The sequence below is a fragment of the Scatophagus argus genome, chromosome 2, assembly GCF_020382885.2.
Source record: "Scatophagus argus isolate fScaArg1 chromosome 2, fScaArg1.pri, whole genome shotgun sequence".
NCBI classification, from domain to species: domain Eukaryota; kingdom Metazoa; phylum Chordata; class Actinopteri; family Scatophagidae; genus Scatophagus; species Scatophagus argus.
In genome coordinates this window covers 8,146,789-8,161,022 of record NC_058494.1, presented here as the reverse complement: position 1 = coordinate 8,161,022, position 14,234 = coordinate 8,146,789, and the positions used below count along the sequence as shown (strand labels likewise).

Below are 14,234 nucleotides of genomic sequence, written 5' to 3'. Positions count from 1 at the left end.
ACTCTAACAAACGAGCGTGCACATGTTCACACAAGCACACTGATGTCCTCCATTATTTACACCCAGGTGTATCTGCATGTAAATGGCCCATTTTGAGACAATCTGATCACACAGCGGAGGCTTCGCCCGGTCTGTTCCTTTGCTCGGTGAGAATATCGCTGGGGCGGAATGGAAACTTCATTTTGCAGGGGCTAATATTAGCCTGGGCCTCTGGAAAATTCCTTTTAAATGATCACAAGCTGAGAAAAGGCAAAGAATTTGTTTAGCGTTTTGCTTGACAGTATTCTCTGCATACACGGCACGGTTTGTTTCTTTTTTTTTTTTTTCAGATGGTACATCTCACAGGAGGGTCCTGGGAACACAGGAGGGAGGGAGGGCTAATGGGACTCATGATGAAATTTCGGATTGTTTGACTGTCTGTCTGTCTGTCTGTCTCTGACTGTTTGATTCTCTGCCGGATCTGCAGAACAGTTACTCCTTCATATCATTTTGTGTCACCTGCTCTGTGTATAATTTTAATCGTCAGACTGCTGTAATTGGTGCTGCAGCCTCAGTCTTACAACAGCCTACAACACCACCTGACATGTTTGAAGTAGACATGTTTGTCCATGTCTGTTTGATCACTGCCTGACCTATTTTTAACTTTATTTATTAGTATAGAACCCTAACTTTACCACCTGTGTTTGTGTATGTTTTGTTAGGAAAATCCCACCTGGCCATAGTTCAGAGGGTGAACAATGAGGGTGAGGGAGACCCTTTCTACGAGGTTCTGGGTATTGTCACCCTGGAGGACGTTATTGAAGAAATCATCAAGTCAGAGATCCTGGACGAAACAGACTTGTACAGTAGGTTCCATTCTCCTGCCTGTTACAGGAAGAGCACCCAGCAGTTAGGGTTTATTTAATGGTTCTGTTACACTGTTACCATTTAAACCAACTTAATTTGGGTCCAACTCTTGCAGCATTACTTTCTGAATATACATTTTGTAAACATGCATGGGCTTTCACAATAAGCATTAGTGTTACTAGGCCATTAACACACTTGCCATTGAGGGGATGTAGCAGGATAACAGTATATTATGGCACAATGTATTATGATACAAAAATGTGAAAAAAAGACTGTTGATGTATCTAAATTTTACTTTGATCTGTTTTTTATTCTGAGTGATGTTTGCACATATAAAATGCAAATTAAAGCTGCACAAATCAATATTTTTACATTAGCAAAGGATGAAATGTCTGCACAAAATGGGAAAGGTGTTGCTCGTAGTGATGAAGTCCGTAGTTTCCCTGAGCTCTGTGGACTTTTGGTTTTTTTTAGCTTCTTTCAGGACATTTTTTGGTTTTACTGCTCTCAAATTTTGCCTTCATTAGTGTCCATTTCTAGCTGCATCGCACAGCTGTTTTCAGAGAAAAAAACTGTATATTACAGAATCAGCACCAAACAGCAGACAAAGTTTACAACTAGCTGGTAAACATAGTGTAGCGTTTAGCAAATTACTGTTAGTGTTGCTTTGAGTCTGTTGGAAGTGTAAAAAGAAAACCAACTGCTAACACATGGGCATTAATAACTTACATTTTAAGGGTGTTCCGTTGCCCAAAGTATGCAAAAAGACCATCAATAAATGCTAGTTTAAATTGTGCTTATTGTCTTTGAACCCCCCCTGAGATATTAGCATTCATTTTGAGTTTGTGTCCACCAATGTTATCTTTTTGTAGCTCTCCTCTTCCCTCCACCAGCTGCTGAGAAAATATTTGCCTCTTTAGCAACTAAATGTTCACCAACTGGTCGCTAACTTTGCCCGTCTGCTGTTTGGAACTGAGCACGTAGCGTACAGTTGGTTTTTCTAGATTTGTCACTGAAAACAGCCACCTGCTGTGAGAGTGAACCAAAACAGTAAAGTTACTAGACTGAAGAAACAAAACAAAGAGCTGAAAGATGCTAAATGAGGAGAAGAAGAGCTTAAGGGGACACTTGGTTTGTCACTACGACTGACCTCTTTGACATTACATGTAGATCATTTTTGATGTAAAAATCTTTAGTGGGGAAATTTTAAAAATCATCCTGCCACAGGAATGGTTTGAGGTCAGCTAAAAATAACGTTCCAGCTAAGCTCAAAATCTTGATGATGATTTTTTTTCAGTTGTATTTAGAAAAGAAAAGAACTGCTTTATGTTTTTCATTTAAAAGATCTTATTTGAGTTGTGCACCATAACCTACAACATAATGCTATTTCAAAAAACATTACAGTGGTTTAAATTTCATGTTCACAAACTGTTCACATTTTACATCTAATGAGGAATTGTTTTGCTTCCAGTTTTCTTAAAGGTTTCTTCCCTGTCAAACTGTAAGCCTACGAAACCATGAGCTGACTGTACTGTTAAACCACTAATGGTATCAGTAAAGGCCTGCAGACATGGAGTACCTGCCAGTCTATTTGTTGCCCTAATGCATATGGCTTTAAGTAATGCAAAGAATGTGGTAAGCTAACAATGTAGCCCCCTATAGCTCCCTTTTAGTTCTGAGAAGAACGCCGCAGCTACATTTCGGGAAAAAGCAATAAGCTTTGGGTAACTCAAGTTTAGTCACCCTATGACCCGGGAGAACTCGCTCAGTATCTGTGGAGGGGCGTGGATCATCCTCTTCCTGTTGCACATAAAGTTTCAGTTTGTGCCTTACGCTCAGCTTTACATTTTACCTCCTCAGCTGACAACAAGACGAAGAAGAAAATCACCCATCGGGAAAGGAAGCAGGATTTCTCGGCCTTCAAGCCTACCGACAATGAAATGAAGGTTAAAATATCACCTCAGCTTCTGCTGGCTACCCTGCGTTTCCTAGCAACAGGCAAGTGGGCTGCGTTGCTGCTTGACTTCCCCCAGTGTGCCCTCAGCCCCTCACTGTGGGTAAAGTGTGTGTGTGTGCGTGCGTGCGTGCATGTGTGTGGGAGCTGTTTGTGTGTGCATGTGCCCGTACAGGCTTTGAGTTTTGGGCAAGTGGGTGTAGGGAGGAGTGAGTATGTGTATAGAATGAGTATCTGTTGTTTGTGTGTGTGAGGGAATGAGTTGTGTGAGGACTCACAACAAGGATGTCGGTTTGGGTGTGTGTGTGTTTGTGAAGAGGTGGAAGGCCTCTCGGCAGCGCGGCACGGGATGTCTGTGCAGACTGTGCACCCATCCAAAAAAAAGAAAAAAAAGAGTGCAGGCATCTATTTGCTTGCGTGTCATGCACTGAAGGTTACGTGTTGGGATCTTAGCTCACAGCTTTAAAAACACCACCCTGTTTGCTTACACGCGTTCCTCAGTGACATCACGTCCAGCATTTTTGGCCTGTGATCGGGGTTCTCACACAAGTCGGCATACTTAGTGTAAAATGTGAAATATTTCACCCGCTTTCCCTTGGGAAATGGATTTCTGAACAGGCTGCAAAATATCCAAGTACTACTACAGCAGCAGCAGTTGACTGTAGCCTCACTGCAGATGGATTTGCTTTAGAACTTTGACCTAGCAGCTAAGCATTGATTAAGTTCCTCTAAAGGCTATTAGGGAGTTTAGTTCCTGGTGGTGGAGCCAGCAGCCAGCTGACACATATCACCGCCACTGAGTTGAAGGAGCTGATTGGCCCACTGGGTTGCTGAAGCAGACCACTCACGATCTGGGTACACTGTTTAAAAGTTAGAACTTAGTTTGGCTCATATGTGACACTTAAGAACAAATCTGTTTGTACAAGTGCATGAGGTATATTTTAGTTGATTATATATTTAGTCTATAAAATAATTTTAGGTCTATAAAATCTATAAAATGATTTTAGGTCAATATATCATTGGACTTTTTCAAACCGCAACTTACGTCTCCCTGTCTGTCTCTCTCTGTTTCTTCAGAGGTCGAGCCTTTTGGACCAGTGCAAATGTCTGAAAAGATTCTGTTGCGCTTGCTGAAGCACCCCAATGTCATCCAGGAGCTGAAATATGATGAGAAGAACAAGCGGGCGGCAGAGCACTACCTCTTCCACAGGAACAAGCCCGTGGATTATTTCATCCTCATACTGCAGGTGTGTGGACCCACTACTCGACTCTGCTGCCAACATTTATAACGGTTTACAGCACATATTGTATATTACTATTATTTTATATCACTTACTAAAGAGCAATAAGGGCGGTGTTTGTAGCCTAACCAAAGTACACTACACATGACAATGAACACATTTAATACAGGGACTTGCTGCCGTTAGGACTACAAGCTATTGTTTTCCCTGGTCCTCTTTCACAGTATAGCCATCCATCTAACGGAGTTGTGCTGCAGGTTTGTTCCCACAGGGGCCATGCATTTTAAAAAGGTATGCATGGTATGATTGTACTGCAGGGCACTTTGGGCACTAAAGCAGTAAAAAATACCATAGATAAACAGCTCATTAGTAGTACAAATGTCTGGCCTAAGAGATACAACACTTTAAAGCATAGTAAAAAGTAGGAGGAAGATTATATATTGTATTGTCTGAACACTGATGTAGAAACAAATTTTCTAGTCATAAATGAGCCAGAGGTCATGCTACTGCAGTAAATTGGTAGTAGTACTGCTTAGACATCCCTCTTCTTTTCTCTTTGCCAAGCTGCCTAAAGGAAATCCTCCTCTTTTGTTACAATTATTTATTCAAAAGCAGATCAAATCAAGTGCTGCTGACCTTCAGTCAGTCATACAGTCTGCTGTGTCTGTGAATATGTCGCTGGTGTCAACATAAAGTCTTCCTCTTCAGTGTTAGGCAGAGAATTGATCAAGTGACGTCCCAAATCACAGGTGCTAAAGTGGAGCCCTTTTTCACTGTGAAAGTAAAACATGTAGTTAACATTCATACATATCAATATTGACACTTTGTATTTTTCCTCTATTAGCCCACTAATTCAGTATGTGTATTAGTAATGGATAGAATGAGTTTCAGGTAGGACAGGTGTGGGGTCACTGCCCTTGAGACTGTGTTTTAGGAGCAGATTGGGACGGTTTACACAGGGCATGCATTTTCTATAAGTAGAAAAAAAAAGAAAGAGGGAGGTGGATTTGTTCAAAACTAAGGCAGGGTGAATAAAAATATTTGAGCAGGAAAGTGGCCGGTTTTGAATAGCGTCGAAGTATAACTTCAAAGCTGCAGCAGAAATCCTTGATAGAAAGGGAAACTGAAAGCACTAATCCTCTGTACAGAAAATGTGCAAGTTAGAGTCAGTTGCAAATAAGTGTAGTAACATATGCGAACAGTCTAAGATGAGGAGCCAAACTTGTCATGCTTGGTATAACATGCGGGCGAAGCTATATTTGAAATATGATGCATTGTAGTTTGTCGAAGTAACACTTTGTCATCTTTTACCTTCTCAGGGGAAAGTGGAGGTGGAGGCGGGAAAAGAGGGGATGAAGTTCGAAGCGGGACCATTCTCCTTCTATGGGATGATGGCTCTGACAGCTTCGCCAGGTAAGATCTCTGACCGACGCATCTTTGTCCAAAGTAAAATAAAAACTCTAAAAATGTGTCTTTTTGTGCAGGTATTTTTCTTATTTAGGCCATTCAGGATCTACTGCAGTTTATATCCAATAAATATTAGTCACAAATAGGACTGGGCACCGAACTTTAAATGACTGAAATGTGTCATTTGTGTCAAATGTGTCACCAAGTACTAAAAGCTGATGTTGAACTCTTGCTCAGGCTCATAACCTAAGTACAGGTCATTTTAAGATTTCCTTCGATAAATGTTTATGAACTTATTGTAAGACTGATGAGGCTGTCCTGCAGTGACATCGTGAGAAAGTGTCACCTACCGATCTGCTAAGTCCTCTCAGTTCATTCATAAACTTCAGTACTATTCTCTGTCTTTTCCAATTAATTTGATCCACATGGGTAGTGGGATCTGAGAGACATCTACTGGTGAAGTAGCAGAATAACCTTCTTGGCATGTGTGCAGACGCCGAGCAGTGAGAAATCAGAAACTTTATGATTAGACACCATGGTTAGTTGTTGCTGTTAGTTAGCTCCTGTTTAATCTGTTTAATTACTGTTGTTGTATATGCAATGATTAAAGCTTAACTTTGACACTCTCTCGTCTTTCTTTTCTTCTACGTTTTCTCTTCTCTTCTATCTTTCCTCTCTCTCCCCCAAGTGCCTCTGTCCCTGTCCCGTACATTTGTGGTCAGTAGGGCTGAATCACTAGCAGGATCTCCAGGTACAGTGGTCTTTTCTGTCTACACATAAACACATCTTCGCTTCTAACACCACTGTGTTATCATCCTGTCAACCAATTAGATGTGATGGCATAGAGGGCTGTTAGAACCCCATGGGCGTCTGAATGACACATGTACTGTATAAGTGAAAGAGTTAGAAGGAGTGAGGAAAACAGATTCAGATTGAATCTTAACACCCTCATCCCTTGAGCCATTAGTCAAGTGGCTGAATGGTGTTGGAGACTGGAGGCCCCAGAGCGGACCCAGGCTCCGCCCCGCTCGCCCCTAACCTTTAACCTTCCAACTACATAAACAAGACCTACAGCTATAGCCCCCTGCCGGACTGCACTGAGCACACATACAAAGACATGCACGCACACATATGTTCACATGCACAGGCACATGTACACAGAGCGCACACACACACTACGCATAACTATGGACACGTTGCCGGGAACACAAACACACCCACATCCGGAAATGCAGTTGAACAAATACACTCTCATACGCTCTCTTCCTCTCTTAAGCGGTGACCTATAGTGCACCTCTTAACACGTTTTTTTCACCCAGTTTGGCACCTTGCTACACACACGTTTGAATGTGTCTGAACATATGTAAATGCACTGTGTGTGTATTCTTGACACACACACACACACACACACACTGCCCTTTTCTGTATTGACCTGGCCCCTGCTGCCCCTAAAAAGTGGAGTACTAATCCACAGAGGTTCACATGCCAGGTTTTTGGCCCACTGTGCTTGGTCTGCCTGCGCGCACCCACACATACACACACACACACACACACACACACACACACACACACATATTCCTACATGGGATTACATACATTCCAGTCAGCGTAGTAGCATTAGCGTTGGCCAAGCCGTTTCCACTTTGTTGTGTGTGATTTTCACTAGGCTTCTTTAAGAAGTGGAAAACATAATCTGGCTTTAATTAAATTTAAAAAAAAAATAAATAAATAAGAAGAAAAAAACAGAACAAGTCAAGGTGTGTTGGCACATAGAAGGGAGCAGCATCACTGGAGACCACCGACACAATACCTGCTGTATGAAACTCCCCTCACCTAAAGACTTATGTAGAAGTTAGATTTCCAAACATCACAACAAGCATCTGTGCTAACATCTAACACTTGACCTGGAAAAACGTCACCAGTAAACAGGATCCTACGTGCTGGTGAAGCTCCTGAGCAGCTCAAGTAGTTTCAGAAAACAGAGTTAGAGCAGGTACATCACAAAAGTTTTTGTATTTTAGCTACAAAAATCTGCAAAATGTGTCCAAACAGACAATTTTCTGTGCTTACTTTCCGTACGACTGTGGTGATGGACTTTTAGCACGTTAGCATACTAACATTAGTTAATTAGCACTAAACTCAAAGTACAACTGAGACTGATTTTATTAGTTTCACAGGTATTTGATCATAAACCAAACTGAACACATGGAAATTCAGACCTGACGATAGTGCAAGAAAGAGTTCTTACAGTTAACTCATGTTATTCATTTCATTTAGAGAAATAAAGAGAAATAAACGGCAGCAAGACAGGTTAAAAATATCTGTGGAATTTTGTGTGTTACATTTAATTTCATTTTTCATTTCCCTTTGGTTTCTCTTCAAGGAGTAACACTATGCAGGATATCTGAAGTTGCTCTTTAGTCAGACGTTCAGGTGTTTTTTCACAGCTTTGGTTTATTTAAATGTATTTTCCTTTCACATCACCTCCTTACAGAAAATAAATCTCCTCCAAGACCATTTGGACTCAACCACTCAGACTCTCTGAACAGAAGTGATCGTATAGACGCCATCACCCCAACCCTCGGCAGCAGCAACAACCAGCTCAATTCCTTCCTGCAGATCTACGTACCTGACTACTCAGTCAGAGCACGCTCAGACCTGCAGTTTATAAAGGTGAGAATAGGCACTGGTGAGCAAGAAAGGGACACCGAAGCTCTTATATGGACGTATAATCTCATTAGTTTGACCAATATGTATTTTTATCGCAACACATAGAAGCTGGTATTGAAGATACCGGTTATTGAGGTGTTCAAGATTGTTGCAAATAGGTATTAGGCCAGTTACTAACAGATTAATTAGACCGTTGAAAAGGGGAAAATGTGAAATAGGAGGACTGAAATAAAGACGGAGAACAGATTGACTTTTGAAAGCAGTTTGGTAATTGCAGTTAAATTCTTTACAAATTAAAATTTCAGTTTCAGTTTCTAAAAAATATTTTATGTAGGTATGTTCAGGGAGTACGAAATTGATCAGGTCACTCATTATATTTTAGCAATAGATGAAATTGTTTACGGACTGACCTAATAACATTAATAACATACATGCTACATATGTATTTCACTCCTCTGTAACCTAATCGTGTTTCTGGTTCCTAGGTAACACGCCAACAGTACCAGAACGCTGTAATGGCATCAAGGATGGACAAAACACCCCAGTCAACAGACAGCGAGTTCACCAAGATCGAGCTCACACTAACGGAGCTCCATGACGGAGTGGAGACCCCCACCGTCACCACCACAGCCAGCACCACCAGCACCACCCCTGCCATGTCCGTAGTTGTGGCCAACGAGACGTCCCACCTGCTCAACCAGCAGCAGAACTGTGTGGGCCTCACCAGGAGCAACCACAGCGCCCACAACGAGGGACCCATCTAGCCCCTGCCGAGCCCGGTGGAGCCCCAGACCCTCCACCCTGTCTCGTGGACACACACACAGTCGTGACGTAGATGGAGATGAGGGAAAGTGGGGAAATGGAGGCGGGTGGAGTGAGGGTTCTGCTCCAACCAGTAGCCCCCAGTCAGTCAGTCAGTCAGTCAGTCGGTCAGTCAGTCAGTCAGTCAGACCCTTTCATGGAGGGGCAGTGGGGAAGACGGGTGCTGCATCACCCTGAATGCCCCCACCTGAAAGCTGTCAGAATCCCTGCTGTGCTACACCTTCTAACAGAGGGTGCACTCGGACAGTACCTGTGACTGAGCTTCTTTTTTGGGACAATCTGATACTTTTATGACTCTGACCAGGGGATGACAGCGTGCATGCAAACCCCATCCCTCTTTTCCCCTACAAACACACACACATGAACACACACACACACACACACACACACACACACATAAAACATAACAGAACACTCGGTGTATTTTTTCCTCAGGCCAAAGACTTTGGTCCACCCTTATTACACTGGACAGACTGTTTTTTTTGTACACACACACACACACACACACACACACACACACACACACAACTCCCCCACCTGTGCATCTTTCAGGGAGGCTCAGTCGACTGTTGATCCCATCAGCAAGGATTCAAACCCAAACAAGCAGAGAGCAACGGTTGGTCAAAGACTGCACCAAAAACTGCTTTGAAAGAAACCGTTAAACCACGAACCAAGAATGTTTTCCTGTATTTATTTATTTTATAATATTGTATGTATATATGTATGCGTGGAGACATGATATGACATAAATTGTCATACAAGCATGTACAAGCATGTACACAAAAGTGTGCGTGAGGCACATGTGTCATATCAAAAAGGACATGCTACATATATGGAAACGAACATCCATTCATGTATATGAGGAGGTGAGGGTCTTTTACAGATACAGTATGTATATTACAGATCTTGTTATTTTTACTATTATCTTAAATCAGGCTTATGGTACTCTATCTTTTTCACCTTTAAAAAAGAATCACGCTATTGCCTTTAAGAGAAATCATATAATTAATTATTTTAACAAAGTGCAATGAACCGCAATTTATTTAAGAGATGATTATGAATTAAAAAAAAAATCACTGTATTATAAATTGACAGATATATTTGTATGTATGTACTGTATGTATATGTATATTTGTTTTTGAAAAATGCTAAACTGCAGCCATCCACAAGCAAAACTGTCCTTAGTCAATCTCTCTTTCTTTTTGTCTCTTTCACGTTTTTGCATCCGTTGACCTCAAACACAACGTCTGCTGTACGTTCATATGGGAGTCGTGATGCCTAGACGCCTTCACCACAGTGCTGGAGAAGTTATGTGTCTTTTTTTTTTTTTTTTTTTTTTTTGGGCCAATTTTATGCATAATCAAACTTGATAATTGCACAGTATTAATGACCTCATCTAACATGTTGAGCATCATCAACGTCACAAAAGTAACCTCGACATTAAACATGTCCATAAATGATACACACCTATGCTTTTCCACTGTTTATGTGTGTGTATGAGATTTTTTTTTTTTTTTTTGGCATGTGTGGTATTTGCATGCTTGAGTCTACAGAACACAGCCTGGTGGTTCAGTTCATGACAGCAGTGAATGTGAAAGAGGCTAGACTGACTTAGTATGGCTCCCCACACAATGTAGATGATAATCCAAGTTTAATCATTTTTGTGGTATTTCAGATCAAATTCTAAACTTCACCCAAGGTGGCTGCTATTAAAGGAGATATTTATATTGATTTTATCTTAAAAACACTGTAGCCATATGTGTGTATTTCTTTCACAGTTTCAAGGACACAGAATTAAAGAATAGTTTAACATTTTGGGGAAATTTGCTAATTTGCATCCTTGCTCCGAGGTCAACAAGAAGGCTAATTGTGTCACTCTCATATCTCTACATTAAATACGTAGCCACAACCACACTGGTTCGCTTAGCCTAGCATAAAAACTGGAAGCCTGTCCCCAGGTTAAAAATATGCCTGCCACCACCTCCAGGGCTCATTAATTATTCCTGGAAGTTGCTAAATAGTCTGGCATGCAGCCCCAGTAAAACCACAACCTTACACTTTATACCAGTTAGCACAGTATAATTTATTTGTTACATTCATACAGAAAACAATTTATGTGACTGCTTCATGGATTTTACAGATCACACTATGTTGTTTTTTAACTCTGGACAGAGCAAGGCTAACTGTACCCTCTGTTTTCATGCAGTCTGTCAGTTTTTACACAAAGCTAAGCTAAGGTCTCCTGCCTCCAGCTTCATATTTAACATATGTTTATGAGAATGATATCAAATCTGTCTCGGCAAGAAAACAAATAAGTGTAAATGTTGAACTATTCCTTGATGTCTTTTTTTGTTTTGTTTTGTCCTTTTTTGTTTTAGTATCTTCTTGCCCTTATTGTTTTACCTCATGAAGACAGGAATGAGTTTTAAGATACTGTACGTGTGCTTGAAATTTTTCCTTCTTAAGTCATAGTGTAGAATAATTCTGTTTACTTCATATCTGTAGGGGTGTAGATTTTAACTTTGTAACTATGGAATTACTTTCATTTCACCTCCAGGCCTGTTCATTAACATTATGTGTAATGTATGCTGGCATTTTTCTTGCCGTCTTACAGGAAGCATCAGCGTCCAAAAGCTGAATGCCTTTCTTTTGATATTCAGTTTCCGTTTGCAACCACTGGTGGTCACTCTTTCCACATGTAACAGCCTCTTGAAACAGCACACGGACAGCCATTCCATCTGTTCAGCCACAAGGGGTGTGTTGGTTGTACAACCAGACACAGTATGTCTGCATCATTTGCAGCTATGTTTTCTGTTGTTTTTTTTTTTGTTTACTTGAAAGTGCTCCTATGCAGCAGGCCTGCTCTGCCCTGCAGGGACAATCACCCCACAGATAAAGCAAAAAATGATGATTGTGCTTGTGACATTCATACTCTGCTTTGCTTTACAAGCCAGTGGATCTCAGTGCCTGACAGGAGAATGAGAAGCAAAAGTCCAAACGCACATCAGGAAACAGTGTGGGAGAATCAGCTGGGACGCCGCTATTTTAGTATTCCCTGATGCACCACTTACAACTTTTTTCTACTCTTCATCCTCTGCTGAACACAGATTATTATCGTTCCATTTTGTGAATGCTTTGCGGGCCTGTGTTTAACTGGTCATGTCCATTCCAATGCTGCTACTGTACCATATGCTGTCCATAATGCTTCTTCTACCTGAAGACAACATTCCCACTGTCTCCACCAGCAGGTGGTTTAATAAAAAAAGTGAATGATTAACAGACAGACAGTTTTTGGCTCAATGTACTCAACCTATTGCTTCTAAATGTTTTCCACAAAATATAAGTTTGTTCTGAATAATGTACGCACATTTTTTATTGTTACTCACACCAGAGTAATGTAATTACAGACTCTGTAACTTTTGAATGAAGAAATAACTGTATATACAGGGGTTTGGCTACCACAGCCTTACTTGGCCTGGTGTGACCAGCTGCTTCTGATGGCTGTGTGTGCTTCTGCACGGGTGACAGCCTGAGGCATTTTGTTTTCGGGTTATCTATTGTCCCATTCTTGTGAGTGCGATAGCTCAGGAACGCCTTCAGGGAATTTCTTCATATTTAGCACAAGTGTCCCTTTGGTCCCAAAGGTCAGTGTGACCTCATAAGACACATTTTTAGCCATGCTTCAAAAATGCATCCTTTAATTATGACAAAATTTCACACAAATGTCTGAATGGATAAAATGATTAAATGATACAAAAGGTCAAAGGTCAACTTCACTGAGACATCATAATGTTTTCTGTCCATTATTCAGCATCATGACTGTGGAACACATGGGGAGACTGTGACCATATTTCACTTTTGGTCAGATACTGAACTGGTGACACTAATCTTGGGTGTCCACCTGGAAACTGTGCTTCCGTGCTGGTTGAAGATGTGTGTGAAGCAGACACTTTTTAGAATTTGTAGCTTCTTTGCAGCAACATCTATATTTGAAGTATTGTAGTCCACCACAGCCTCACTGGTTTTGATGATATTGAGCTTCAGGTGATCGTCGCTGCACTATTTGATGAAGCTCTCTCTCTGTCGATACATACATTATATGAGCCTGAACAGACATGGATGTGAGCTGCAACGTGACTGTTGCACACAGGTGGTAATTCTGGTTTTAACTAACATTAGCAAATTGTGGTATAGCTATTGCTGAATCAATTTGCTTACTTTATGACTCTTCTCTACTTGTGCTACTGTTATGTTTAAACACTCATTACAATGCAATAATTGTTACTTTTGGATACAGTGGCCGATTTTCAGTTAAACCATAGTGTGGCTTTAAACATGCAAAAAAGGAACAGCACAGTGAACCATGTCAAAAATATGCTGCTGATGTGCCAGAGAATATAAATAGCTTATGCTGTTATTTACTAGTATCAACTTATTTTTAATCAAACATCCATGTATGCAATATAAAGACCATGTATCTAAGTATATTTTCTTATAATTTGTTGGTCATCATTTACTGAGATGAGCAACTTTGTTGTACTGACTGAGGCAAACTGCTGAGTCAGGAAATGCTGCAGCAGCACACACCCTCTCCTCATGTGTAAACATGGTCTGTTAATGTAGTGTGACAAGTGTGACAAACCATTACACAATAACGTCTTCAGCTCTGATGGTAGTGCATGAACATTAGTGACTGAACATAGAACCCAGGGGACTGATCACTTTGTTTGTGACTCGCTGCCTAATGATCCAATCAGCGGGCTGTAGCACTTACAGCTTTAAGTTGCACCATATAACTTTTGAGAGAAAAAAATAACACATTGTTCTTCTTACAAACAAGAAGTCGAACTCATAAGCGATAGAAAAGAGGCTTGTTGAGCACAACTCCCTCGTGGGTTTTACTGCTACAGCTTGTACTGGCTGTGGTTAGCAAACTATTTAGAATGTGATGTCATTGAAGTCCCTGTTGGTGTAATGGTCAGTTGTTCCAATACTTTTGACTATATAGTGCAGATGTTGCCATATAACACCATGAGACAATATTCAAAACTTTTCAATACTCCACTGATGCCACTGTAAAGCTACATATTAGCAATCTGTTTTTGCAAACCACTTTCCTCTTACCGTGAATTGCTAATACAGTGACAAGGTAAAAAAAGTAACATAGTCCTATACTCATCTGCAGGTTTCTACTTAAAAAGCTTTAAGCTTTAAAACATCTGCAGTGTCTTGCAGAAAAAAAGAAGAAGAAAAGGTACTACGATCACAGCACAAATTTGTTATGAGTTGCAGTG

General features: G+C 40.8%; 1 protein-coding gene across 1 annotated transcript in view; it reads left to right on the top strand.

Moving 5' to 3' along the window:
• The window catches only part of cnnm2b (cyclin and CBS domain divalent metal cation transport mediator 2b), a 30,439-nt gene extending 20,990 nt beyond the window's left edge, over nt 1-9,449 (top strand). The window contains exons 2-8 of the mRNA XM_046405257.1: nt 702-845; nt 2,707-2,844; nt 3,878-4,047; nt 5,361-5,454; nt 6,137-6,199; nt 7,943-8,121; nt 8,604-9,449. Of these exons, the coding sequence (XP_046261213.1) occupies nt 702-845; nt 2,707-2,844; nt 3,878-4,047; nt 5,361-5,454; nt 6,137-6,199; nt 7,943-8,121; nt 8,604-8,882 (1,067 nt within the window). The 3' untranslated portion in view covers nt 8,883-9,449. The remainder of the gene's footprint in view (nt 1-701; nt 846-2,706; nt 2,845-3,877; nt 4,048-5,360; nt 5,455-6,136; nt 6,200-7,942; nt 8,122-8,603) is intronic.
• The last annotated feature ends 4,785 nt before the right edge of the window (nt 9,450-14,234 follow it).